General features: G+C 46.6%; 9 protein-coding genes across 9 annotated transcripts; 6 read left to right on the forward strand and 3 right to left on the reverse strand.

The window, feature by feature from the left end:
• Positions 1 to 128: 128 nt before the first annotated feature.
• Positions 129 to 1,101, reverse strand: GLAREA_03692 (alpha/beta-Hydrolase; the record flags this gene model as incomplete). The annotated part of the gene is made up of 3 exons (XM_008083945.1): positions 129 to 583; positions 633 to 946; positions 995 to 1,101. The coding sequence occupies 3 exons, from the start codon at positions 1,099 to 1,101 to the stop codon at positions 129 to 131; spliced, it is 876 nt and encodes a 291-aa protein (XP_008082136.1).
• A 657-nt stretch (positions 1,102 to 1,758) lies between these two features.
• GLAREA_03693 (putative glycoside hydrolase family 61 protein) lies at positions 1,759 to 2,751 on the forward strand (the record flags this gene model as incomplete). The annotated part of the gene is made up of 5 exons (XM_008083946.1): positions 1,759 to 1,862; positions 1,947 to 2,132; positions 2,184 to 2,563; positions 2,614 to 2,663; positions 2,710 to 2,751. The coding sequence occupies 5 exons, from the start codon at positions 1,759 to 1,761 to the stop codon at positions 2,749 to 2,751; spliced, it is 762 nt and encodes a 253-aa protein (XP_008082137.1).
• A 444-nt stretch (positions 2,752 to 3,195) lies between these two features.
• Positions 3,196 to 3,861, reverse strand: GLAREA_03694 (Ricin B-like lectin; the record flags this gene model as incomplete). Its single annotated transcript, XM_008083947.1, has 4 exons — positions 3,196 to 3,332; positions 3,383 to 3,496; positions 3,550 to 3,653; positions 3,710 to 3,861. The coding sequence occupies 4 exons, from the start codon at positions 3,859 to 3,861 to the stop codon at positions 3,196 to 3,198; spliced, it is 507 nt and encodes a 168-aa protein (XP_008082138.1).
• Positions 3,862 to 4,893: 1,032 nt separating this feature from the next.
• On the reverse strand, positions 4,894 to 8,336 carry GLAREA_03695 (E set; the record flags this gene model as incomplete). The annotated part of the gene is made up of 7 exons (XM_008083948.1): positions 4,894 to 5,586; positions 5,655 to 6,772; positions 6,819 to 7,547; positions 7,613 to 7,924; positions 7,976 to 8,100; positions 8,159 to 8,235; positions 8,295 to 8,336. 7 exons carry the CDS (start codon positions 8,334 to 8,336, stop codon positions 4,894 to 4,896), a joined length of 3,096 nt encoding a protein of 1,031 aa, XP_008082139.1.
• A 2,970-nt stretch (positions 8,337 to 11,306) lies between these two features.
• On the forward strand, positions 11,307 to 15,725 carry GLAREA_03696 (UDP-Glycosyltransferase/glycogen phosphorylase; the record flags this gene model as incomplete). The annotated part of the gene is made up of 8 exons (XM_008083949.1): positions 11,307 to 11,476; positions 11,529 to 12,329; positions 12,382 to 12,618; positions 12,671 to 13,438; positions 13,486 to 13,637; positions 13,692 to 14,302; positions 14,351 to 14,489; positions 14,539 to 15,725. The coding sequence occupies 8 exons, from the start codon at positions 11,307 to 11,309 to the stop codon at positions 15,723 to 15,725; spliced, it is 4,065 nt and encodes a 1,354-aa protein (XP_008082140.1).
• A 1,624-nt stretch (positions 15,726 to 17,349) lies between these two features.
• GLAREA_03697 (alpha/beta-Hydrolase) lies at positions 17,350 to 18,148 on the forward strand (the record flags this gene model as incomplete). The annotated part of the gene is made up of 4 exons (XM_008083950.1): positions 17,350 to 17,723; positions 17,775 to 17,845; positions 17,897 to 18,027; positions 18,092 to 18,148. The coding sequence occupies 4 exons, from the start codon at positions 17,350 to 17,352 to the stop codon at positions 18,146 to 18,148; spliced, it is 633 nt and encodes a 210-aa protein (XP_008082141.1).
• A 519-nt stretch (positions 18,149 to 18,667) lies between these two features.
• On the forward strand, positions 18,668 to 19,834 carry GLAREA_03698 (uncharacterized protein; the record flags this gene model as incomplete). The annotated part of the gene is made up of 1 exon (XM_008083951.1): positions 18,668 to 19,834. The coding sequence occupies one exon, from the start codon at positions 18,668 to 18,670 to the stop codon at positions 19,832 to 19,834; it is 1,167 nt and encodes a 388-aa protein (XP_008082142.1).
• A 1,559-nt stretch (positions 19,835 to 21,393) lies between these two features.
• On the forward strand, positions 21,394 to 23,136 carry GLAREA_03699 (Protein kinase-like (PK-like); the record flags this gene model as incomplete). The annotated part of the gene is made up of 1 exon (XM_008083952.1): positions 21,394 to 23,136. One exon carries the CDS (start codon positions 21,394 to 21,396, stop codon positions 23,134 to 23,136), a length of 1,743 nt encoding a protein of 580 aa, XP_008082143.1.
• A 987-nt stretch (positions 23,137 to 24,123) lies between these two features.
• On the forward strand, positions 24,124 to 24,387 carry GLAREA_03700 (uncharacterized protein; the record flags this gene model as incomplete). The annotated part of the gene is made up of 1 exon (XM_008083953.1): positions 24,124 to 24,387. One exon carries the CDS (start codon positions 24,124 to 24,126, stop codon positions 24,385 to 24,387), a length of 264 nt encoding a protein of 87 aa, XP_008082144.1.
• Between the last annotated feature and the right edge of the window lie 2,586 nt (positions 24,388 to 26,973).

Genomic DNA, 26,973 nt, shown 5'->3' on the forward strand with positions numbered 1-26,973 from the left:
TCCAGATTTATAACACTCTCATATTGTCTATTTCCAGACGGATTACTCTCATTTATGCGACAATTGCCGTTTCTTTTTCAAGCCTATTGCTTCTTTAGTATCTCAAGCCCTAATGTTGTTATGGCATATTATGGCAGAGAGAACCAAGCCTCTGATTCTTTCAAGTGAGACGGAACCGAATGGCCAACCCCCGTACCGTAAATGCCCTCTACATTTGGCCCATAGTCAGATGTAGTGTAAGAGCTCTCTGGCGTGTTGGTCTTCGAGCTAGTTGCGGTCATCGAGACATTGAATATGCCAGTCCATTGCTTAAGCTCTTCTTGATAGTTCTGGGGCGCAATCGTTCCGTCTGCAGAACCATGCCAGATTTGCATCTTTGGTCGGGGACCGTTATAACCAGGGTACATGTCTTGTGCAACTTTGGCCCATTGGGCTTGACTTTTGGTCGAAGTACCTCCTGAGCAAGCGTTATTCCATTGTGCAACACCGGCACCGACAAAGCATCCGGCAGCCACTCCTGAGTAAACGGAGACAGCCTTGATCAGGTCAGGATATGTGGCTGCTAGAACGTTTCCCATCATCGCTGTTCATCCCTTAGTGAGAAAACTCCAGGATATCCAAAGCACACTTACCCCCTGATGATCCTCCTGTTACATATACCCTCGAAGCGTTGACAGAGTACTGCGGAATTGCGTACTTGATCATATTTGCAATAGCCGTTGAATCTCCGCCACCATCACGTTTAAGAGACTTTGAACTTGAGACGTCCCAACAAGTCCCGCTGTTTGGACTACTTGGCCACACTGTAATATACCCACCTAAATCAGAGCCCTTTTTCCATGGAATCTTCGCGTTGTTGAAATACGAGGATGCTGAAGATTGGCAAGAATGAATCACTACAACCAATGCTGGATTGGGTTTCACATTGTCTGGTTTGTAGGCCCACCTTGGAAAATGCTGTTAGCAGAATTCAATGAATGGTCATTTCTCTTACATCTCTGCCTTTGACGCAGTACCGCCATAGTTGGAAACCTTGGTTAGAGTGGCTGCCGAGATGAGGCAGGGTAGTGACAACACTTCCAGTATCGTGAGCAACTTCATCTTGCTTGTTCAAAATATATCAAATTTCAGTCAAAGTTAGGCTTTCCAAACGTCTTTGGTGCAATGTCCAAACTATACTTGTACACGTTTTGCAGTAGATCTTTTTAACGGTTCTTATTGTTGCAAATGGTTATTACATTATGGTAGGTATCGCAATTAATTTAGCATCACAATATGCTCTACACGTTACAGCCTAATGGACAATCATCATATAAGCTTTCTTCCACACCCACTCACCCTTAACCGAGTGTGGGGCTTCCCCAGATCTTCATTTAGCAAGACAGCCTCCAGACCTATAGGCATTCAATCATGTGTTTCGTTATTTCATCCGGAAGATTGTTTATCAGTTTACACAATGGTACCAATGCTCCGCAAAAGACATGATCATGCGGCGAGAAAACGCGTATAGGGTATATGGTTTTCTTCTGGGGGTGCTCCAGTGCACTACCAGATCAAAAGGATGGTATTAAAGGATACGACCAACCTGATTTGCAGATACATATATCCGGGGAAACAAATTGCCATGGAATCAGCAGACTATTCTTGCTAAGCTGACTACCGTTCGGAAGCTACTGTGGAGGCTTTGACCTACTCCGTCTCCTGATTTTCATCCCTCGGACAAACTTCTAAAAACACACAGCTTTTACATTGTACAAGATGGCGAGGATTTGCTTTCTATTTGCTTGTGCTGTCTTCTTTAGACTCACGACAGCTCACGGAGGAGTAAGCAACTATACTGTGGGAAGCACCTGGTATCGAGGGTGAGCTGTCCACAATTGCTAAATATCTCAAGGTTCTCTGAGTGTCACAATTTGCCATAATTCTGACACAATTGTACAATACAGATATAGTCCTGAAGAAACCCCAGAGGCCCAAGTTGGCCAGCCGTGGCTTATTAACAGACCATGGGCAGCCATCGAACCCATCTACGATCCAATGTCATTGGCAATTACGTGCAACTCCCCAGGCACACCAGCAACATCAAGTATCCCGATCAGAGCAGGCCAGAATATCTCTGCAATTTACTATTAGTAAACAACCCTTTTCCACCAACAAATTTATGCCAACCTGACAACACATAGTTGGCTACACAACGTCGGACCCGTTGTAGCATGGATGGCATCTTGCAACGGACCATGCAGCTCGCCTTCCTTCAACGCTAGCAACGCAGACTGGTTCAAAATTGGTCAAAAAGGATTATTGTCTGGCACTATAGTCGAAGGAATGTGGTTCCAGCACGAATTCCAAGATTGGTCTGGGGCGCCGAATGTTTGGACGGAAACGATACCTAAAGATCTGAAGCCAGGGGAATATCTCATTAGACATGAGATAATCGCACTACATATCGCGAATCAACCTCAATGGTATCCAGAGTGCGCTCATCTCAAAGTTAGTGGAAAGGGAAAGAAGGTGCCGGGGAAGAAGTTTCTTGCAAAGCTACCTGGCGCTTACAGTTTGAGTCGTGAGTTGGCTAGGTATTTTTGACCAGTTCAGTTGTGCTAACGGAGTCAGAGCCTGAGATTGGAATCGATATTTATTCTGATGAGTGGTACAATCGAACAGTAAGTGGAATGATAGTTAAGTAGTAACCATACTGACGAGCCGTAGACCTACAATATTCCGGGGCCACCAGTTTGGAATGGGGAATAGTTGATGCAATAGAAAAAATGCCTGAGAAGTTCAGAATTAACAATTTTTGAATGAATACCCAAAAGTGTCACCTTGGATATGTAAATACTAGTGTCAGCATTCTTCCAGTCTACCAAGTAGCCATTGATAAAAATCTAATTCGGTTTGCCATTAGAATCGTAGCACGGATTATGTTCCGTTCCGTCGCTACACCTATGTCTCGAACTGCTATTATTTAGAACGAAGATCGAGCGAGTCATGTTTCCTGCAAGGAAAAAAAAGTGACACTGGACATTAAAGTCGTAACATTTTCAAGAGTGTGTTACACCATTCCACTATATACATTGTGTCTTCAGCGTGCTAGAGACACAAGCCTTCCTCCTTCATACCATTCACTATCTCCACAACCACATCCCCAACGTCATCTTTCCCATTCCAATTTGTTCCATTTGCGCCTTGCGATCTTCAGGTCGTCGTCACATTAACCAACGGCCAATTGATCCCCTTATCCGCCGCACCCGAGTTCGCCAACCCAGCGCAAGCATACAGACCAACAGGATTATTCTGCGTCGCCCTCAAATACTGCAAGTCGATGCATTCGGCTATTCCTCTCATTAGTCCCAGAACCCGCATCGAGGGAGATCTTTCTTACCAGGACTAGATGGCTTAAGCGCGATACGTCCATCGGCCATGGCGTCCCATTGCTGTGAGACTTTACCAGGTGCGCAGTCTATTAAGTAGATGTTTCCCATGTCTTTCCAGTTGCCTGCGAGTCGTTAGTATTTCCGAAGTATCGTTGATGAAATTAGCTGTGCCTACTTTTTGGTCCGCCGTCTAAGCACAAAGTCGTATTCGCCAATTGAATCGTCGTGTTTCCAGCTTTGATATACCACTGCTGTTCCGGCTTCTTGGTCAGGGTTTGCCTATCATCACTCAAGTCAGAAACCCTAAAAAGGTATGCTCCAGCTCGGTAACTTACACGACAGTCGTACTCCCATTCTTCGCAGCCTTCGGCGTAATGACGAATTTCGCATCTTGCAACGACGTGATATACACAGTTCTATACCCCGCCGGCGGCTCCGCAAGACCAACAGCGGCAAGCGCTACAAGGAGAATGGATGTCGCCAACATGATGTTCAATCGTCCTGAATGATTAAAAACAATTGCGAGATCGTGAAATTACCACGCCGAAGAAGCACGTATGTTTATATACACCCCCATATATCCTCAACCTCAACGCAACATTAATCTAACGAACTCCAAACGTGCCTAATCAACCTATAGCCAACCCCCTCCTACTTTCCTCAAAGTAGCAATACTATGGCTAATGCAATCCATCACCTATAGAATCGAGATCTGTAGTCATGCGATGTTTTTCCGTCGTTCGGCAGATATTTTGCGCTGGATGGCGGTGATCCAGAGGGGCCCGTTCTTGGCTAATTCCGAATCAGGCGTGACGGGGTAAATTCAGGGACGCGAGTTAATTCATTTGCGGGATTATGTTGTTCCACCGGGATCAAGAGTGAAGTCAATCAACGAAATGAGTAGGTTGCTTTAGAATAAGAACGGACTACCGACAATATAACTTGAGGTGCATCACATGACTTGAGTTGGAAAATATTGCAGCGGTTCCTCGGGAGATACAGACTCATGACGCTATTAGAAAGGTTATTGAGTTTGTACCTAGAGATCAGATGGTTTACGATATTGTGAAGTGGATGTCTTAGAGATTTACACTTCATATCCATGTCGCCGCACTCGCTTAGATGAAAAGGGGGGCTCAGGAAGTTAAGCGACTGGCTATGAACTTGGCTTGTAGTGAATTGAAAAATGCAATTCAGAGGTAGATTGAATGGTATCCTCGCAGAATGTACTCCTTAGTGTTTTGAGAAATGGACTTCTTGCACCGGGGAGAGGGGCATCAGTCTGCGATACCTCAAATACTTCATCACAACGATAAAAAGATAAGACCATATTTTGTACTTCTTGCCAGAATAAGGACTTGGTAATTCGAGGACTGAATAGCAAGATTCGCATATTAATGTATCATCTAAATGGACTCCAGGAAACTATGCAGCAAGTGCGTCCCACGGGTAAATGACATCATATAAAACAAAAGCCTCCTTTCTGTTCCGTTTTTGTTTCCAAACTCGCCATTCTCCATCATAAAGGCCCAGTCCCAGGCAGCGGAAACCCAGGAAGATTCGGCCAATTCCCCAAATTCGCCGGATCACCACCAATACGCACAAATTGACCAACAGAAGGAGTCGGTCCGTCCAACACAAACATCATATACCAACCAGGCGGACAAGCATGCGCATTCGGCGGCGATGTGACAGTGCAAGTTGTCTCGTCACAAGTGACGGCTGGGAACATTGTTCTCTGGCCCATGCTATTCCCGTGCGTACTGCTTACGCTTCCGAGTAAGGAGACTCTGACACCGCCAGTGCTAGATGTAAATGTAATATCTTCTGCGTATGTCCAGTCCTTGTTGTCGATTGTGAATGTTGGTCTGCTGGCGTTGCTCAGCAGATATGGAGGTGAGAAAACTTCTACCCTGTATTCTTCGGGGAAGTTATCGGGTGGATTGGTGTATTGACCGGAAGGATCAGAACCAGAGACCATGACGCGTCCGTCGAGAAGCACGATGGCTTCTGAATGGTAGAGACGAGCTACACTGGTGTTGGCCATTACAGACATGCGTTGGTTAGGGGGTTTGGTGGGGTCGTAGAGAACTGCGTTATAGTTTGGAGCGCCTGCGAGACCGAATCCAGCTACACCATGTTGACCGCCGCCTAAGATCACATAGGTTCCGTCGGGAAGACCGGCCATACAAGGCATTACTCTTCGAGAAGGCTGTCGTAGGATTAGTAAAAGAGAAGCATGATCATAAGGAAAAAGTGGAGGGGGAAGTAATTACTAACCATGCGCTCAATCAGCCATTGCGGATCTGCGGCTTCGGGTTGGGTTGAAACGCAGTTATCGATTGCATGATGTCCGTTTTCTGTCGAACCACCGCAGACCAATACGCCAAGAGGGTCTGTAAAAGGTGCATATTGAGGTAAGCTGACAGTTGCCCCTTGGAGCTGGTATGATCGTCCTCCAGTGGGATCATTGACAGCGCCTGGCAGATTTGGAAGTGTCTTGATGGTATTAAAATTGACTTCGTCGACTATGCGGGCTTCATTATAGTAAACCATCAAGATTCCAGATGGTACGACAGTGATCCACGGATAAAGATTGAAAGGTGCCGTACGGTCAAGAAAGTCGAGATATTTGGTTGTGTTTGAATATCCACTTTGTGTAGAAGCGTCAGGCACACCGGTAGCCGGCAATATCTCGAGTGTTGGCTGCTCTGCCGCGTTCTGTCCGATCTCGCCTCCAACAACGAGAATTGAGCCATTGGCCATTACCAACGCTGAGGGGTACCAACGAGGAACCTGAAGCTTGAGATGTGCTTTATCTTCAATCCACTGATTTGTGCCTTTGACTCCGGGCGAGCCATCTGGAAGGTACATTCTGACACCATAGTTGGATTCGCCAGCCCACCCTCCAACGTTAATCTGTCTACCTTTCCGGTCTGGCATTGTGACACCTCCAGAACAAAACACATCTGACTGTGGTTGCGACATTGTCCGCCAAGCTGAACTGAAGTTCGCGATCTGAGTTAGATCGAGTTCGTAAGCACCAGTGCCATTCGGAAATCCAGTTCCTGACTTTTCCAAAAAAGTGACTTTGCCAGTAATAGCTTGAGAAGTGATGAGGGGCACAATTCTACCGCCAATCAGAAGAGAATATTCACCTGCGGCTGGACCGGTCGGGAAGCTCCATTGATAAAGAGGTGTGGTCGCATTCCATGTGTATAATGTAAGTCTATCTCCCGAGCCACAGATCAGCTCTGGGGCACCTGTACATGGGGCGTTACATTGTGACTCTGGATATTGTACTGGTGGATTCGCGTATGTATAGTGGTCTACAGCTGATGGATTCGTCGATACTGATGGCAATGAGGCGACCAACAGATTAGCTTGATCACCACAGTCTTAATTCTGTTAGCATGGTCCACATTTCAACCACAAGACACTTACAGCATTGCCGACCATATTCTAAGCCTGCAGCATTGAAGCCAAACTTTTGGCACTGAGCAATACATTCTGACGGAATGTTCGTGGATTTATCCCAAAGTTGATAAGGCAGGGCTGCAATTTTGACATTGGGGTCCTCGGCCGCAGCGACATTGTCACCCCAGCATCCAGAATATCTCCATCCGCTAGGCAAGCCAGATATCTGTGGTGCAGGTGGCTGAAATACCTGGGGAGCACCAACTGAGTATAGGGTGACCCTTCCAGGACCTCCACAGAACTCTGCCGTATTTCCCGGGCAACGAGAATTGCAGTCAGCCTGGTTCGGTGCCAAAGCGCCTCCATTATACACAAAGTTATCACAGAAGCATTGTGTGCCAAACTCAGCGCCAGCAACTTTATATCCTAGCCCAGCACATGTCTGAACGCAGCTCTCAAGAGTGTTTGTACTGCTATCAGGTTGTTGATGGGTTAAGAGGCGGCCATTTGCAGGCTCTGCCCAACAACCTTGAGACGTCCAACCCGTTGGAAATCCCGTAGGAACTGAGGCAGTCGTAGTAGGTGCAGTAGTAGTTGAAACCGTACTTGTTGGTGGCGGGGGAGTGCCAGCGACGGCATACACTGTCAAACGACCACCAGCCCCGCAGAACTGCAGGCTGTTACCACTACATAGCGTGTTACAATCGCTATCAGCAACTATCACCGACCCAGTAGTGAAGCTGTTTCCGCAATAACCTTTTGGAGATGAGTCAGCCACCAAAAACAAAAAACTCCGGAAGGTTGTCATTGGGTCCACATACACTCTCGCCCGAATTCCGTACCAAAATATGTGAAACCAGCGCAGAACGCCGCGCAGCTCTGTATGGTCATGGAGTCAGAGGCTGTGGCTCGGCCCGTTAATGCCCGGCCAGTACTTCCCTCTGTTCTACAGCTGCTATAGTTATAGTTACCCACAGAAGGTATATTTGAAGGTGGTGGCACCACGACTCCACTCCAGTATAGACTCAAGCGACCACCTCCTCCACAGGTCTGCGTGGTGTTCCCCGCACATGCCATATTACACTGGCTAGCCGGAGCAGACGCCGCGGCTGTGGCAATGGTGTTACCACAAACTGACGATAATCAGAGTCACTCAGGTATTTGATAGCCATCACAAGACTTACAACATTCGCTGGCGAATTCAGTCCCAGCATATGCATAGTTGTTTGAGATACAAAACGCAATACATGTCTCGACTGTCATAGCTCCGGAGGCTGTATTTGCACCTGTCAAAGTTCGTCCGATGTCCCTACATTCTCTTTAGCACAGTACTTTTGGAATCATTGAAGATAGTCCTCAGAACTTACACATAGCATCCTTGTGATGACCATCCTGGCGGGAGAACCACTCTTTTTGCGACTATTCCGGCAAGGATAGTTGGGAGCTATTGATTTAGTAAGCGCTGTGAAGTCAGTGTCTTTAGCGGGCATGAAAAATTCTCACAGCGGTAAGTATCAGAATACTAGGTCCAAGAACTTTCTTCATACTTCGAATCATCATTAACATTAAATCACACTTAGTGTTGAAAGTGTAGGAAGAGAAAAATTAAGGCTCTGAAGAGAATGAAGTGCCTTGAATGACCAAACAGCCAAAGCGAGTGACGACTGTGATGAGTAGAATAGAGAGGGAGACAGCGGAAAATGTACGCAGGATTATATACTTGTATGTCGCCCTATCCTCGTTGAATCAAGTCCGAACAAAAGAAATCTTGTGGAAACCAGGGTCCTTCTTGCATTGCAGGACAGGGCTGGCCATGCCTGGGTGGAGTCTGGAGATCAATGTACCGACGTAGTGGGGCCTGCATGCCATATTGCACAACAACTTCGTATTCCGCGAGCGAAGTAGACAGTCTGTGACAATTCTGCAAGCTGATTGAACACTAGAGATAATCAATGGGACCTCGGCAGCGGCAATATTGGCCCCCTAACAATGGAGGCCCATTTGACTGGCATTCTGAATACCACCCACCATTCTTACCGACTAATGCTGTACTTAGGCGCTGTGTCCAGGTTGTCAGCGGCGGATTGTGTGTCCGAAAAGATTAGGATGAAGCCATAGTGACAAGCCAAGGTCAGGGCGTGACCAGAATGGTGTTTTGTTAGCGTAACTGCAAATCTTTGAACTAAACAGTCGGGAATTTCATCGGTCTTCCTTTTGGCTGGAGAGCACTCCTTAGCTATAGTGCTAAGCGAGGTTCGGTAACAAGGCCTTGTAAGGTACTCGAGCGACCTAACCTAGATGCTTATTATAGACCACAGAGGAGTGTACCGTTGAAGAACATATAGCCGTGCAAAGCAAGATGCGTGAAGAGTTGCACCTTGGATCATAATCCTGGTACGTGAACAGCACGCCACCAATATTTTATCTTCGAACTGCAATACGCGGTCTTGACAGAAGCCATGACTTCGTGTTGCGCCCGCAGGACAGTATCGGCCAAATACAGACTCGACAGCAAACTTTGTGCTACATTGAATGCTGGCTGACAGCGGTGATGACGGCAGACGAAGGATCTTGACGGCTCATATTCGTGGTGACATTGAAATGTCCACTTGAGGTTTTGGCGTCTCGTAGAGTTGAGGGTATGAGCTGATATGTCCTGATTGTCTAAGGGGAAAGGGGTGTAGAAGCGTTATTCAGCGTTCGAAGACAGCTTCCTGATTGGTTTGGCTCAATCTGAATAGCATGGAAGCAAGTGCCATTAGATCCCCGGCTCTGTGAGATTGCGGAGGTGCAACATTGGACGGAGGGCGGTGCGGTTGCTGGCCCGAAGAAGCCTTGTGGCCGTAGGGAATGGTAACTATCGCGAGCTGATTGCGATTGACTGTCGACGTCGTTTATCCTAGCATCAGTACCAATAAACCACACATACGAGTAACTCGTACCATGGACCCCCTGAGAGATTCGAACATGACCTGAACGAAAGGGCGAACAAAAGGGGAAATTACTAGATCGTGGCCGATAGTGTGTGCTGCTGCATTGCAGGAAGACCTGCAGCAGCTGCACGTCGAACGTTTTTGGCTGTGGAGAAGAAAAGGCTTGATCACGTGGTACAATCTGAATTCCTATCTCCGTACATTTCTTTTTCCTTTTTCAACGAGAACTCTCCTTTCCTAGAAGGAACACATTGTCACATACTGAAAGGTGGACGGGACAGATACCTTTACGTCTACCAAAATTTGTTAAACCAGACACGCACGCGGCTTTAGACCGAGGAATCTTTCGATATTCTTGTAATGCAAAGCTTCGGCTCAAGATGCATCAACTCTAATATGCAGATGAACGGGGACTACCGGCAAGACCAACAGAGCAGTCACGTTTTGATCTTATGGCTATCACAGTCCATATGCGTCAGGTGATGCCAAAACTGTATCAGTACCTAAGTGATAGGAGATATCTCAAGACGTTTAATAATCGTTTTGACCCCCGTGAGAAGAAGAGCTTTTCTATTTCGCGTACAGAGGATAGGTACTTCAACGTGACAGTCGCTTTCGCCTGTTATCGGGGGACCGGGGGCACGAGATGGCATCTACGGGCCGAACGTAGACACCGGCCCGGCCCTCGATCAATGCCTCGAACGGTCGTTCCAGGTTTGAGACTCGACAAACAGGATTCGAGAAGTTAAAGCACTCTAACTTCTTACAAGTACAGTTGAAGTACTAAGTGGCGACTACCTACGTGTCCAATCAACCTGATTTATACGCACATCATCTCACTTGTTCAGTCTAGCTGGCTTCTTATGAATCTTGATAAAACATAATAGAAATCAGTCATGACGAACGTCGTCGATTTTTTTGGGACATGCGCTGTCATCAGCGCCCACCAAGCACGGAGTTTCTGCGATTCCGCCGTCGGATTTTATAATCATTAATAGGCAATAAAGAAGAGTTAACACGCATGTCTAGTGATGTGAAATATGGAGAGAGATCATAATTGCACAGTATTATGAGCTCATAGCTAAAGTCCGACGGAAAGTTCGTGTGGATAATCGAGAGTAATCAGAGACGATGCACTCGAGGAGCATGTGAAATGCCATGTCGTCGGAGGACCCTGGGACGTGCACACGTCTCTGTCTCCGCCTCCACCTTTCCAGAGCTGCAAGTTGCCCCACTCCACGACCCCTCAACCTTCCCAGCTCTACATCTTGAATATCTCTACTCCCTTCCTAGACAGTTGCACCACCCTCACTACCACATTTTTGTAACTGCTTCAAAGTAACTTCTCGTCGCAGTTTTCTCCTGGTATCAGCAGAACTTATATCCCCCTCCGTCGGCGACATCTTCGCCCAACTTGATTGCACGAGTCGCACTTACAATCACCGCGAACAAAACAACGCGTATGCCTTCAACAGAAACGAGATAAGCTAGATTATAGCTACGCCCGCTCTATCAACGCCCAAGAGTCTTCTGTGTGGTATGCCAATAAGCGCGGTGGGAATATAGACTCCAAGTAATCGAAATGGCTGCTGGTAATGAGAAGCCCAATGAGGGTGACAAAAGGATTTCTGCCAATTTACTAGCCCAGACGGAGGCTGCAATCGTAGGCAACTTTGAGGATGAGAGACTAAGCAGGACGTCTTCGCGCGCATCTGCGTATCCCCAGGACTCAAGATATCGTCCTGGTCTAACGTAAGTATGGTTCACAACTTTTGTACGCATGTGGTTGACCAAATCTCACTAGGCCAAGAACTTCATATCTTGATCTTCCGAAAGACACAGCCACCGAGGCCCCTCCTGCATATGGAGATCACGCAGATGAGATTGAGATGAGCCAGGACGGGTTGGATACAAAAGCAAAGATTACCGATGATGGCAGAATCAATATAAACATCAATCAAAAAACTCGAAAATTGTCCTCCCTATTGGTCCCCGCCCTACGAAATCAACTTTCGCTTGTAGCACAGGAAAACGAGACGCCATTACCTCCAGGTTACATACCTGAGTCATTGGGAGGCGCTCCCGGTCAAACTCCGCCTCCTCGCTTGAATGTGGTCATACACGTCGTGGGTTCTCGTGGAGATGTGCAACCATTTGTCGCGCTAGGAAAAACATTGAAGGCAACATATGGGCATCGAGTACGGCTAGCGACACATCCGACCTTCCAAGGCTTTGTGGAAGAAAATGGGCTTGAATTCTTTAGCATTGGCGGTGATCCCTCAGAACTCATGGCTTTTATGGTAAAGAATCCTGGATTGATGCCCGGATTCGACTCTTTGAAGGCTGGTGACGTGGGGAAGCGTCGAAGGGGAATGGAGGAAATCGTGTTAGGATGCTGGAGATCATGTGTAGAAGCCGGAAATGGCCTCGGTGCTCCACCATCCAAAGAGAGTACTGAGAGCTTGGGTTTCGATGCGGGCATTAACATGGAAACAGACCCTTCCGATAAGCCATTTATCGCAGACGCTATCATTGCGAATCCTCCTAGTTTTGCACATATCCACATCGCAGAGAAGATGGGTATCCCTCTACACATGATGTTTACGTATGTTGGTCAACATCTCAAAAGGAAACAAAAACACTAACACGATGTTTAGGATGCCTTGGTCTCCAACACAGTCATTTCCACATCCCCTCGCTAATATTCAATCATCCAACGCAGACGTGAACATGACAAACTTTGTTTCCTATGCACTGGTCGAATTAATGACCTGGCAAGGCCTTGGAGATGTCATTAACAGATTTCGTGAGCGAGCTCTCGGACTAGAGCCGATTAGTCTGATCTGGGCTCCGGGTATGCTAAGTCGTCTCAAGGTGCCTTATACATATTGTTGGTTCGTGTAACACTTTGGGCAGGGATGTATGCAGTCACTGACTCAATGACAGGTCTCCGGCTCTGATACCTAAGCCCAATGATTGGGGCCGACATATCTCCATATCAGGGTTCTACTTCCTGTCGCTGGCCTCGTCTTTCACACCCGAGCCTGCACTCGCAGAATTCCTCGCGGCTGGACCACCACCTGTGTATATCGGATTCGGCTCCATCGTGGTAGACGATCCTAACGCAATGACTACACTCATCTTTGAAGCAGTAAAGAAGACTGGGTGCAGGGCTCTTGTCTCCAAAGGGTGGGGTGGTCTTGGAGCTGACGAAATGGGAGTTCCGGAAGGCGTTTTCATGTTGGGCAACGTACCACACGATTGGCTTTTCCAGCACGTGTCAGCTGTAGTGCACCACGGAGGTGCAGGGACTACTGCGGCCGGTATTGCCACTGGCAAACCTACAGTGGTGGTACCTTTTTTCGGCGATCAGCCATTTTGGGGAGCGATGGTTGCGAGAGCTGGAGCTGGACCTCTGCCAATTCCATACAAGCAGCTCACCGCTGATAAGCTATCCGAAGCTCTTATTGAGGCTCTTAAGCCCGAAACACTGGCCAAGGCAAAGGAGCTTGGAGCTCGCATCAAGGAAGAGCAGGGTACAGATGTTGGTGCGAAAAGCTTCCATGACAATCTTGATATTGATAGCATGAGATGCTCTCTTGCGCCTACTAGGGTCGCAGTCTGGAGGCTCAAGCGCACACAAACTCGTCTGAGTGCTCTAGCTGCAAACATTCTTGCTAGTGAAGGGTTACTTGACTTCGCTGACCTCAAACTGTAAGTCACCTCTGCAACTTAAAATAGTCCATACTGAATTTGCTCAGATACCGTACACGAGAATACGAGACCGATGACGGTCCATGGGATCCTATCACTGGTGGCGCCACAGCACTTCTTGGAACAATTGCTAGTCTCTCAATGGGCGTAGCTGATTTCCCAATTGAAATATTCAAGCGGGCTAAGACAGCAAACAGCTGTAAAAGAACTATCCCTAAAGCAAGCCCCCAATTTACTGACTCTAAACCCCTAGCAAAACCCCAAGCAACTTCTCAGAACTCATCTCAGGCTGATCTTCAGGATACGAATGAAAATACGGGCGAAACAACTCCAACGTCGCTAATGAGTGCCCCAGGATCGCCTAGACCTTCTAGATCAGCGACTGCGGCCCCTTCGTCTAAGACTTCCTGGGAGAGCACTACTACACACAGATCATCTACCGACATAGGTTCAATGGAAAGTACCCAAACGAGTCTTGCATCAGGCAGCGCTCGTGGTGGGTCATTAAAAGAAGCATTAAGGGGGTCGCTAAACAGGGCTAGATCGCTTTCTAGAGATCGATCTAAAACGCGCGCCGAATCAGGTAATGTACCTCACAAGAGCGGGACAGAATCTCCCTTTTCGAAGCTACGCAAGGAATCAGAACCTGCCATCTTCGACCCTAGCAAAATGACTTTGGAAAACGCTGGTCGTGCTAGCAAAGGAATTTCTAGAATTGTTGGAGCTGGCTTAAAGTCACCTATGGACTTTACATTGGGCTTAGCGCGTGGTTTCCATAACGCTCCCAAGCTTTATGGTGATGATACGGTTCGCCCACAGGAAAAGGTGACGGATTTTCAGAGCGGCTTAAAAGCTGCAGGAAAAGTAAGTGGGACGAATCTTGCATTCATAGCATTCACTAATGGGTAATAGGAGTTTGGCTTTGGCTTTTATGATGGCATCACTGGACTGGTTACCCAACCGTTACGAGGTGCAGAAAAGGAGGGTGCAGCAGGTTTAATCAAGGGCATAGGAAAGGGTATTGGAGGACTCATTTTGAAGCCTGGTGCAGGTAATTATTTCATCATAGGTCTTATGCTTTTACTAACCCTTTGTGCCAGCTATTTTCGGTCTTCCCGGCCATGCTTTCATGGGAGTGCATAAAGAGATTAGGAAGATGTTTGGTTCAAGTGTCCTTAATTACATTATAGCAGCACGCACAGCCCGAGGGTTTGAGGAAGCACAAGCATGCAGCCCCGAGGAGCGTGCTGCCATTATCCGCCAGTGGAAAGCCCATAAGGACGAGTACCAAAGCACGAAAATGAAGATCGTCGAGCAGGGAGGACCTGAGCTCAATGAGCATGGCTACCTCTCACCTAAAGGCTTCATGCAAACCCGTCACCTTCCATTTGAGGAAAGAAAGAGGCTTCACAAGGAACGGCAGACTAAGCGTCGAGAAACAGCCCAGAAAGAAGCTGCCGAGGGTAATGGACACAAGCATTGTCCCTTTTGTCGTCGCGATCAACCGCATCGTCATACTCCTCGAGAGACCCAAGATAAGCCTGTTGTGCCCCATGCTTTGGAAGGCAATATTCAGGATGAATTTGAGCATGCAATTCATACTTCGGTGGCGGCCACTTCTCGAGGAGACCCAGAGGAGGATGAGATGATTGAACGCGCAATTCGTGCCTCTGTGCGAGAACTTCAGGCGGCTCAAGACAGCAAACTTAGTAATCAAGAAGCCCTCGAGCGGGCTATTCAAGCCTCGATTGGAGAGGCCGGTCATCGTCCATCCACAAGCTCCACGGAGTATACGGAGAAAGATGCTGAACACGAAAGAGCCCTGGAGTATGCTATCCAACAGAGCTTACTACGTTATCACGTTACCGAACCCGATGAAAACGAGGACGAGGATGAGGCTGTTAAACTTGCAATGATCAAGAGTCTCGAAGGTGGCTCTGATGTACCAGATCCAGAAGAGATCGACCACGCACTGCTCGAAGCCATCGAACAATCCAAGGCCAACGCGCTCAAAGAAAATGAAGATGACAAGATACTGCTGGAGCAAGTAATTAAACAAAGTCTCCTGGATGATTCTAAAGACAAAGCATACACAAGTAGGCCTAGTACGGCTGGGGAGAGTAGTAGTGCTCCGCATGATGGTGCCAGAACCGCTGGCACAGGTGGAGAAACCCCAAGAGGGCGACAGGGCCCACACGATCCGCCGCCTAATACAGCAGTAGAAGGAGACAGTGCGGCAGATGAGGAGGCATTGCGGTTGGCGATACAAGAAAGTCTGAAGAGGTAGTTGTTTCAAGGTTATTTGTTGACCACAATATACGCAAGGAGTTAGAATTGCAGGTTGATAGAGCGGATCGTGGACGGCGCAGATAGGCCAATTGTTCATTTTGGAACTACATACCCATTCATGTCAGTATATACGACAGTAGGCAGGATTTCGCGGTCGTGTTGAATTTACAACGAACACATATCTCGCTATAAGAAGATTTCAATATGTCGAGTTCCTGGGATTTCTTTGAATCCTCACTCACAGTGCCTCTTAGAAACGTAGATAGAGATGACCTGATCCACAAAATGCGTTGAAATGTTTGAATTCATGCTTTAAACCATCGAGTCTAAGTAACAACCATCTTGTGTTGTGCCCCGTGATCATTATTGCAATTATCTCGTAATACGTTCCCTAGGAAACTATTCCCACAAGTCACACTGAGTTGTTCTGTCTTTATTGGCTGATCAGATCAAGCATTGAAGTCACTTATTTTCGTTGTTGGGCCTAGTGCTCCAAATTGACTAATGAGGGGAAAGAAGCAGGTGGTACTCTGTTGTCACCTGCAAGAGAAGCTTTTCCAATGGGTGTCAAGCGGTTGATAGACCGAGGTACCAGGAACGACGACATGTGTTATTTGGATTCTGATTGATCTTCTGTTGCTGGCTGTTTTTGTTTTGATTCGTAAAGCTGTCGATGTCGCTTTTCGCTTATACTAAAGAAATCAATTAAACGGGGCCCCCATCATGCTTTCCCTCTGGAAAGACTCAGCTCATTAGTGACCAAAAGAAACGCAGTATAAAAATCTATAATGAGAATCATGAGCGTGAAACTGTCTTCGAGAGTTTCCAACCTCGGCAAATAGTTAATTTGAATAATATCCGGCATTTAGCAATTGGTCCAAAAAATCATGGACATTAACAAAACGGTCGTTGAGCGGGAGCTAGCAACCATGCAGGTGCAAGTGACCAAATCTAGCCATAAACAAGCACATCCCCTCATCGTTTACTAAACGATCCTCCCACCCCTAATCAACTTAGATGCGATGGGCCATTCCCGTCAACCCCACGATTTACCCCTCCAACGATCGGACGCAAGTGGATCCCGCACCCTTCGGCATCGATCCCCATCCAGAAAGCCGTGAGTTAAATTCCCTATATCTGCGCGGACTATAGTGCTTTAGCAAAGTCACATCTACGTTTTTCTCTCCGCTCCAAGCCGGAATGCTGGTTGCGTCGCGGCCTATTGCTGAGGACATGTGGTGTCGCTTAGACGGGGGGCATGGTTGTTTTGGGACGACCTTCCATGGTGGGGTAGTACGACTTAGGAGGACAAGATATCTGTGAGTGAGGGTTAAGTGTGTATTGGTGCGTTTGTAATTGTTTGGATGTGAGGAGGGTTCTTTTGGCAAGTTGGGTTTGGGGAGATTCTTGGATAGTGTGTGCTGAGCGAGCGGGGTTGGTGTGATGGTATGGTGTAGGTGAGAGAGTGAGTATGGGTTGTGTATAAGTACCTGGAATCATCGAGATGGATTTGATTGAGTAGAGACATTTCCAGTCTTCATTCTCCCTTTCTCACTCCCTCCTCTGCAATCCCCTCCCTCCTCTCAATCCCTTCACCCCCTCCCACCTCCTCCACAAACACCATGAAGCTCACACTCCTCATCCTCCTCCCCCTCGCAACCGCCTTCCCCCTCTCCCTCTTCAAACGCGCCGACCTAACCCTCACAACGCAAAACGACCTCCTAAACGGTACGCCCTGCAAACCTCTCACCGTAATCTTCGCCCGCGGCACCACCTCCCCCGGAAACGTAGGCGAATCCACTGGTCCCCCCTTCTTCCAAGAGATCGCAAAGCTAGTCGGGGCCGCGAATCTGGCGGTCCAGGGCGTTACGTATCCGGCTAGCATCTTTGGGTTTTTGGGCGGTGGTGATACGGCGGGGAGTAAGACGCTGGCGGGGTTGGTTAATCAGGCGTTTACGCAGTGTCCGAGTACGAAGGTGGTGGTTAGTGGGTATAGGTATGTTGTGTTGTGAGGTGTGTTGGGGGTGAGCTAATTTGAGGTGTGTAGTCAGGGGGGACAGCTTGTGCATAATGCTGCGAGGCAGTTGAGTGCTGCGGTTTCTGCTAAGGTGTCTTCTGGTAGGTTTTCCAAAACCCAAGCTATTCTGGGGGTGAACTAACGATACGAAGTCGTTATCTTCGGAGATCCAAACTACGGGTCTGCTGTTGGTACCATACCAGCTTCGAAAGTGAAGGTATTTTGTCACACCGGTGATAATATTTGTGAGGGTGGTATCACTGTCACTTCGGCACATCTAAATGTAAGTATGGTTTTATTTAGTAGTGGCATGATTTAAATGAAAAGAGACTGATCTTGTGAAATAGTACAAAAATGATGCACCAGCGGCGGCCAAGTTTGTGGCTAGCTTAGCGGGGTATTGAAGGAGTTTGGGGATTGAGGGAGGGAACGATAGCTTGATGTTGCGTGGATGTTGTTAAAATCCCTAAAATCAATGTGGAAATTCGAGGTCACACCACCTACCAAACGCTTGCTATCTTGTGTTCAAGGCTGTGATGAGAGAAAAGTTATATTGCGAGCTACAGCAATTTCTGTGTCTAGTGTTCTAACGGTAAATGAAATTTGGGTGTAGGAAATCTGGTATATGATGTTACTAGTGTTACAAAGTATTGGTGGAGCTAAAAGTCTGTTTCCAACCAATAACGCGTATTGAAAACTCGTTATTCTTTCAGGGTAGTGCCGCAGTAGACGAGGAGCTCGTCGTAGTGCTATCAGTGGTTGAGCTTTCTGTGCTGCTTGTCGCGGTGGTTGTGGTTGTAATTGTGATCGGAGCTGTTGTACTAGAGAACGGATACTTGTTGCTCAAACAACTGCATGCGGACCTGAGTTGCGTGGCAATATCACCTTCGCTGCATAGTGTTGTGTCGGGATATGTCTGAGTGATGTTGCTTGCAAACGATGAGCAAAATTCTCGTCCTCGAGGATCGTTTGCAGGATCGAAAGCGCGGAGGCAGTTGTTTGCGTTACAGCCGGGTCCGTATTCGAGCGCTGGGAAACTGGTCACCGTTGATGTGAAGAGGGTTGTTTGGTTTCCGAATGTCGATAAAGTTGTGAGAGAGACTCCACCAGTCAGAGTGGTCGAAGTGCTGAATATAGTACTAGATGTATTGGTGAATGGTGGGCCAGTTGTGGTACTGAATGTGGATGTGGTATCCGTAAAAGTAGTCGTGTTAAGAGGAGCGGACGTAGTAATGGAGGAGGTGTCAGAGGATTCGGCTAAGGAGGTACTTGACAAACTCGTAGTGGACGTTTCCGTAGATGATATAGAGGAAGTAGTAGACAGCTCGGAAGAGTTTGTTAATGAGGTGCTTGAGAGAGTCGTAGTTGAAGTTTCTGTAAACGATGTGGTAGATATAGTGGATGTAGTAGTGGATGTTTCTGATGAAATGGTTGCTGATGCACTTGAGGAGCTTGAGGTTGATGTTTCTGTAGAGGATGTAGTCAACGCAGTGGATGTCTCCGATGAGTTCGCTAGTGATGTGCTTGACAGGCTCGTGGTCGACGGATCCGCTGAGGATGTAGTTGATATAGTAGTAGAGGTTTCGGATGAATTTGTCAAGGAGGTGCTTGAGACGCTTGTTGTTGGTGCTTCTGTAGTAGATGTATTTGAGAAAAACGTGAAGGATATCGGAGTCCCGGTTGTGATACTGGAAGTAGTTGAGTTGCTGCCCTCAGTAGAAGTAGTAGTAGTTGCTGTTGCATCAATGCCTGAATTCGAAGTCACTAAGCTAGTAGGAAAGGAACTCGTCGTATTGCTAGTTGCAGTGGCATTGGGAAATCCTGTTGAACTGCTCGATGTAGTATCTAGCGTGAACGTCGTAGAGGAAGAAGTCGTAGTAAGAGTAGTTGTAGAGGAATTGAAGAATCCAGAGGTTGTACTGCTCGTTGTGGTATCCAATGTGAACGACGTTAAATATGAGCTACTAGATAAACTAGAAGATAGGCTAGAACTAAGACTCGTCGATATACTTGAAGAGAGGCTACTGGATAAACTGCTTGATATACTGGAAAAGCAACTTGCGGGGCAAGGTGATGTTGCGGAAGACTGAGATGTCGTGGGGTCTGCGCTCGATGAAGCTGTGGTACTTGTAACTGGACCAGAAGTAGATTGTGCTCCTCCGGACGTAACGCTGTAAGCACAAGAGCAAACGGAAGAGATGTCTGCTACACTTCTGCACATTTCTGTGGCATAGGCAGGGAAGTCATTGGTAGTTGTTGTGACAGCCGTTGTAAATTTTGAACAGAAAGATGCAGCTTCTGGCTTAACGCGATCGCCATTGAAAGCACGGTAACAACTAGCAAAATGTCAGATAGAACTCAAATTTGTGTCAGAGAAGCCTACGTACTTATCCTGGTGGCAGTTGTTATCGCCTGTAGCTCGAACACCTAAAGCCCATGAGCTCAAGAGTACAATGTAAGTGGTCAGCATTTTGAACTTGTAGTGTAAATAATGATCAGCACGTAGACAACAGAATCGAATGGCTTGTTATTTGATTTAATCATTCATAGGCAATGGTGATTAGTATATATACTCAGCTACATGTGTACTTACCGTTGACTGGCAGTTTTTGGGAGAATGTAGCTGACACGAACATTTTCTTGGATGTCTTAAATGTGACGACATTCGCACAACGGAAAGTCCTCGCGGGAAGAATTCGATCCCTAAGATATTCCAATTCTGCCGAGCTTTTGAATATCGATATCATATGTGGAATGGAACGCGGTGTTGAACCAGGGCGGAGCCAATGTTCGAGAACAAAAATGTGATTCAATTGGGCGCACTACTTACCATCGTCTTGATGAGAGAGTAGAGTATATGCTTTTAGCCATTACCATTGCCTTTTGAAATGCGCATTCTTCATCATATACTTGGCTTCACGTCTAGAATGGAACAGTTTGAGGGTCTGGGTCTTGACGCGTCGGTACTGAAGGCGATTTCCACTCGAATCGAGCATACTTGAAAAAACAATATCAACGACGGGAAGCGTTTAACATGGCACAGTTCGCTAGATGAGGGTTCAAATTGTTGTGATGTAAAACCTTGGGAGCTGATAAGTTGTACACTTGATGCCTAAGGCCACCATTCTCTTGAAGCCTAAGGCCGAATACCAGCACGTATACGCGCAACGCGACTTCCAGCTTCCGTTTGTAAACGGCTTCTGACAAGTCCATCTCATTCACCACCAGATTCAGCCATCATGGAGTGTTCCTCAAAATTAGTATCATCTCTGTTTTCTCTTTCAGACTGCTCTCATCGTGCCAAAGCCCTTTGTATACGGAATTTGTTGGCTGAAAACCTGGCTTGCTGTCTTTGTCCCATCGCACTATCTGTTCAAAGGTGACCAGCCACTTTCCCATTCACAGACTCCGGAATAGCTGTCTTTCATTCACTGTTCGCAGGGCAAAACAGCAAGAAGGTTCTAGATTTAGTCTGCTTCAACGCTTCCTGAAAATCTGCCTTCTTGTTCTCCCACCATCAAAATTTCTCTTTTCACCCAACGCTATCACTTTCTGCACCGACAGATCTGCATTAGATTTTCTTTTTCCATATTCCGTTGCAGACGCCGAAGAACTTTCGCTGCTCGTACGCATAAGTTACCTCTCCCAAATGGCGTCTCCATCTGAAGCCCCGATCGCTGAGGGTGTAGATCAATCAATCCCGGACCATGAAACGAACGCCGTGACGACCGCTACGTCGCCCAGCCAAGAGAAGGCAAGTGGCGATCAACAGATTGCCCCAGTATCTGAGCCAGTTGTGTCGCTGTCGCCTTGTGAGGAGGACGATGACGACTTTCCCAGCAACTGTCTTGACGACGAGGAGTGGTCCGACCAGGAGCCGTTCGAATCACTTCGAGAGAAAGTCAACCAACTTTGCCAGGACATCGGATTCGGTGAGCCAAGTGAGATTCTGGAGATGGGCGGCGGAGACTTCCACAGAATTGTTGGATTGCGATTTTCCTCGAGAACACCCCAACGGTATATTCTAAGAATCCCACGTTGGGCTTACTCTGAGGACTTACAACACGAGACTTCCGACCAAGTAGCCATCCTCAGCTTCTTCTCGCGAAAGTTCAAAGACGTTCCTGTGCCGTCAGTTTATGCCTATGACTCGACAACAAACAACGCCATAGAAAGTCAGTATGTGTTGCAAGAACGCCTTCCTGGGAAGCCACTATACAATGTATTCTATGAGTTGCCCATCGAGGAAAAACTTCAAATCACCACTTTGATTGCGGAACTAATATCAAAATTTGATGCTACCGATCTCCCAAATCCAGGCCGTATAGTGGGCGACCGGTCACTGCCTCAGACCTTGCATACGCCTCCACCTACAAACACGGATATCAACATCACAGGATACCGAGAGTCACCTGTTGCCGATCTGAGGTTTGTAGAGAAGTGCGATCTTACGCATCTTCTTACACAACTCTCACAACAACGTGAAAAGGAAGATGGAGGGTGTGAGTGGTCAAAGAAGATGTGGACGCGGTTCAATGAGATCGCTCAACAGATGAAACATGCTAGCCTGACCCGCAAACTCGACACCAACAGCGTATTGTGGGTATGGGATATATCCCCTTCAAATATGTTGATCAGTCGACGGACTCCTAGGGAAGACAAACTGCCATCCGATGCCACTACTCAACATCATTCTACTACAGTCACATTCGGTAATTCCGATAACGACTGCCACAAACATGCTTTTCAAGTTACAGTCGATGGCCCAGAAGGAATGGTATGCGATTACACAACACAAGTGGTGTTTGAAGAATTTGGCGGTAAAACTTACAGCCACAAATTGAGAATATCAGACTCAAAGCAGCTGGATGCCCCAATTTTGGAACCCCAAGACTCCTTGGTCACTGACCCAGAACTACTGGGTTCTACATTCAAGCACGCTGATTCTCTGCCGAGGTGGGAGATGTCTGGAGTGATAGATCTCGACGACGCCAAATCTGCTCCGCGAGTCTTGACGAGAAAACCACCAAGCTGGCTCTGGATCCACCCGGACACTCGACACTCCACTTGGATGGGAGATCACGATGACAAGCCTGAGCGACCATTCACACATGATGAGCTATTGATTAAAGCACATTTTGATCAGACCATGGCTCAACTATGTCCATCTTACCTCGAGGATGCTTATCACAGGGGCTATTGGCTGCGTCGTCTGTCAAGATTTGCCGTTCTTGGTCTCGAAAGCGCTGAATGCATAAACCGTTTCTGGACGCTCTCCGAAGAGTGGGATCAATACTATCAGGCGTTGGAGTTGGATGATGTTGATGTCAAGATGACCGATGCTATGGATGAGGGTTCTGGTGAGAATTCTGAAGAAAACTTATCCAAGTAAGAACCTGCTAGTGGTATGAAAGATCAAATATCACCAGAAGGTCTGCTATCATCTGTAAACCAATCGTAAATTTTTACCTCGGCTCATAGCGCCTCTTGATGTTTTAGCAAGCTTAACATAATAAAATCATTGATTCATCAAACCATAAATTCCCATCTAGAAAGCATGCAACTTTATCCTTCTGACATAATCTAACTAACCAAAGCGTAGTATAGAGTAAGGAGTATAAAGGAATTGTGATGTCCCATGTATTGATGAAATTAATGACAAGCTAAAAAGGGGTTTCAAGAGGAGACCAAGTAGAACTGTCTGCACTATAGCGTCAATTCGTCTTTCATTCCTGGCAAAGGCAATCTTCTGAGGTTTCCGCTTCTGGTTAACAGTGAATGGTGGCGATATCATGGTGGAGGGAACCTTTGTCCTTTAGATTTTCAAATTCTGAATAACACCATTGAGATTTGAACTCTTTCTATGATCTTGTCTTGTAGTACTTTACACTAATTCACTTAACGGGAATTATTTTATGTTGTAAGTCTATCATGATGATTCCCCATTTTCGGCCATTTATTAGCACGTCGAATATGAATATTTCCTAAAAGTAAGTTCAGATTAGAAGCACAAAGAGTATCTATCTGTATCGTCAATAAAGCCACCCCTGTGGCCATAAAGTGAAAGTAGAACTGTAACAGCCTCGTAGGGCTTTGTTAGAAATGGTCTCCTGTTGTGCTTCTCCTTTGTACAAAGAGAAGAAATATATTTACTTTTCAAAGCAATATTCATTCACTGTTCTATGTCCCAGCCCTTTGAATAACCGGAATACGTACTTTGAATTCTACAAATACCAAGCTCTCTGTCTTTCAACCTTTTACCAGAGTATCAGTCACCCGTACCCTTCCCTTCAAATCATTTGATCTCATCTATCTCGACAACCTAAGTCAAAACACTCTCTCAACACCCTCCTTCAATTAATCTCACACTACCACCAAAATGGGAAAGGGAGCAAAGTCCACCGTCCATCACTGTCCCATGAAAAGCAAGGGCGGATGCCGTCCAGCACTGGGCGGTCCTAAGAACCGACGCTACTGCAGCACACACCAAACATTCTGCGCTACCCCATCTTGCAAACACATCTTCCCATTCCTCAAGACCACCGACGTCTGCAACAGCTGCGGCTCCTTCCACGAAGACAACATCAAGGCACAGAAGGAAAAGGAAGCCGAAGAAAAGTACGCCAACAGCAAGAAGAAGTAAATGTTGTGAGTTGTGGCGTTTTGGGTGGTGGGAGTTTTTGGTACTTTTGCCATATTGAAAGCCACCTCTTGGACTTTACAATAGTGAATGTTGCGGTGAGGTGTCTATCGCTTGGATAATGCTTTTTGGGGCTTCTTTTCAGCTCTCGCTATTGAGTGGAGTAGTTGACTTTTTGGATACCCAGCCGATAAAGCACTTTCAGAGTGATGAATGCAAACAGTTGCAACTATGAACCCCCCGTTTTAGCTTTGCCTAAGTGAATGTAACTGAAATAGAAATTTGATGCAAAACGTCAAGATATCAAGTCATAAATGAGTGTGCTTGTGAATAGGGGGCCTGATTAATTAAGCGAGAAATGTGTTTCGTCATCTTCCTGCAATTGTGTTAAGACAGCTGCCTTAGCGATTTATTAGTGAGAATAGATACACATATGATATAGATACTATGATCTAAAAGACCCCTTCCTTTCCCATTTTGCTTGTGAAGTACCTGTTCACCTCCTTTTTTTTCTTTTTTTAATACATTACTTTCATACTTTTATATTTATCTATAACTACACTCATTTTTTTCATGACTAGTTTTATGGCTTATTAATATGTAAATGCGTTCTTAGCTTAAATTACAAAAATTAGAGATTGGTTAGAAAACGATAGTTATTAATGACATTTTGTACAAAAACTCGGTCGGAAAGCAGTAGAGACTTTCACAAAAGTCGCGCCTGTCTTTAACCTCGAGCATCTCTATTGATTATAATAAATCTTGATAGCCGCGCGTAAATCTGAGCATTTTCTTTAACCGATTGCTTTCACGGTGAGGAACAGTCTTAGGTCGTGCTTTAGCCTATACGAAACACTTTACTTAAGTTTTAAATCACATTATAATACCTTAGTTTATGTCACTAGTTAACTAGATTGATTTCCACTCACGTACTTGCTCCGCTACACTTAACAAGTAACAACATAACATAAGTCTTATGGATAAGAAACTAAGTATCTCCTTAATTGACTACTACTTAGTTTTAGGAAACTGGACAATATAACTAAGCTTTGAAGTACAAATTGGAACCCATTAAGTACTACTTGAGGTTTCATGGTTGTGAGTAGGTCTCTATGTACACAGCTTTTGCCAGATATCTATGGAGAAAGTAAGAATATTTGAGGTGAACTGCGGAGGAAGAGTCTGCGACTGTTTTCACGATTCGCTTTGAAATCATATTGGAGAGAATCCAACCCTTTTTGAATACAAACAACATTCTTTTCTTTGAAAAAAAAAACATAATCAACATACTAGCGATTTCTTAATTTGCTGGAGGAGAAACTGCATTTAGAACATTGTATGGACGTAGAGGCAGTCAAGGGTCCCGGGCTCATCCAATGAGCTCGCTGCCGAGGCTGATGACAGACGGTAGCCCCACAATTCTATGAAAGCCAGATCGTCGAGCGTTTGCGCCGTCATCCAGACCACGATGTCTCAAGCCTGACTAGACAAAGAAAGTTATCCTGCGATTCATTCGTCTTTTTTTACAACTTGTTTCTACGTTGCGACGTATTTGACAGACGACTTGCTACCGGACCCCACGTTCCAAGTTCACATGCCTTCTTCGAGATCCACACATTGGTGATGCCATTGCGATGGCCGGAATTTTGGCTGGGCGCATGCAGCTATTCAGGACCATACCTTAGGGGGAAATGGATTCTGTTTGTGGCCGTGACGATATGGGCGGGTGTAGTCTCGGCGATGAAGCCTGCTCGGATTGCAGAGCTGCGACAGGAAACTGTGGACATGTTTTATCATGGCTTTGATAATTACATGTCCGTAGCATTTCCTGAAGATGAGGTTCGTAACTACCAGTCCATATACCGTATGTCTTCTGACATGTATTTAGCTACGGCCAGTGTCCTGCGTACCTCTCACTCGCGATGCACGAAACCCTCGGAACGTGGAACTTAACGATGTGCTGGGAAACTATTCCTTAACCCTGATTGACAGTCTTTCAACACTTGCGATACTGGCTTCCGCGCCCCCAGATGAGAATCAAAGAGGTGCAAAAGCACTCCGCGACTTCCAAGATGGAGTGGTTGCGTTAGTTGAGCAGTACGGGGACGGCAGGGCAGGTTCCTCCGGCAAAGGCTTGCGTGGTCGGGGGTTCGATGTGGATAGTAAAGTGCAGGTTTTCGAGACCGTCATTCGAGGTGTTGGCGGGCTTCTGAGTGCTCATCTATTCGCGATTGGCGAACTACCTATTGACGGCTATACCCCAAAGCTGGCGAGAACGTTTAAGAAGAAGAAGCTTCAGAAGGGTGAAGTACCAGCAATCTCGTGGCCTGGGGGCTTCCGTTACGATGGACAACTTCTGCGCCTTGCGCTGGATCTTGCACAACGTCTTCTTCCGGCGTTCTACACAACTACAGGGATGCCATATCCGCGAGTCAATCTTCGGTACGGAATTCCATTCTACCTAAACTCCCCCCTTAATCGGGGCTCGGGTTCAGACACTGAAGAATTTACCATGGATGAAAATCCAGAAATCACGGAGACCTGCAGTGCCGGAGCTGGAAGTCTGGTTCTGGAATTCACGGTTCTGAG

This window comes from Glarea lozoyensis (genome assembly GCF_000409485.1).
Source record: "Glarea lozoyensis ATCC 20868 chromosome Unknown GLAREA2, whole genome shotgun sequence".
Classification (NCBI taxonomy): Eukaryota; Fungi; Ascomycota; class Leotiomycetes; order Helotiales; family Helotiaceae; genus Glarea; species Glarea lozoyensis.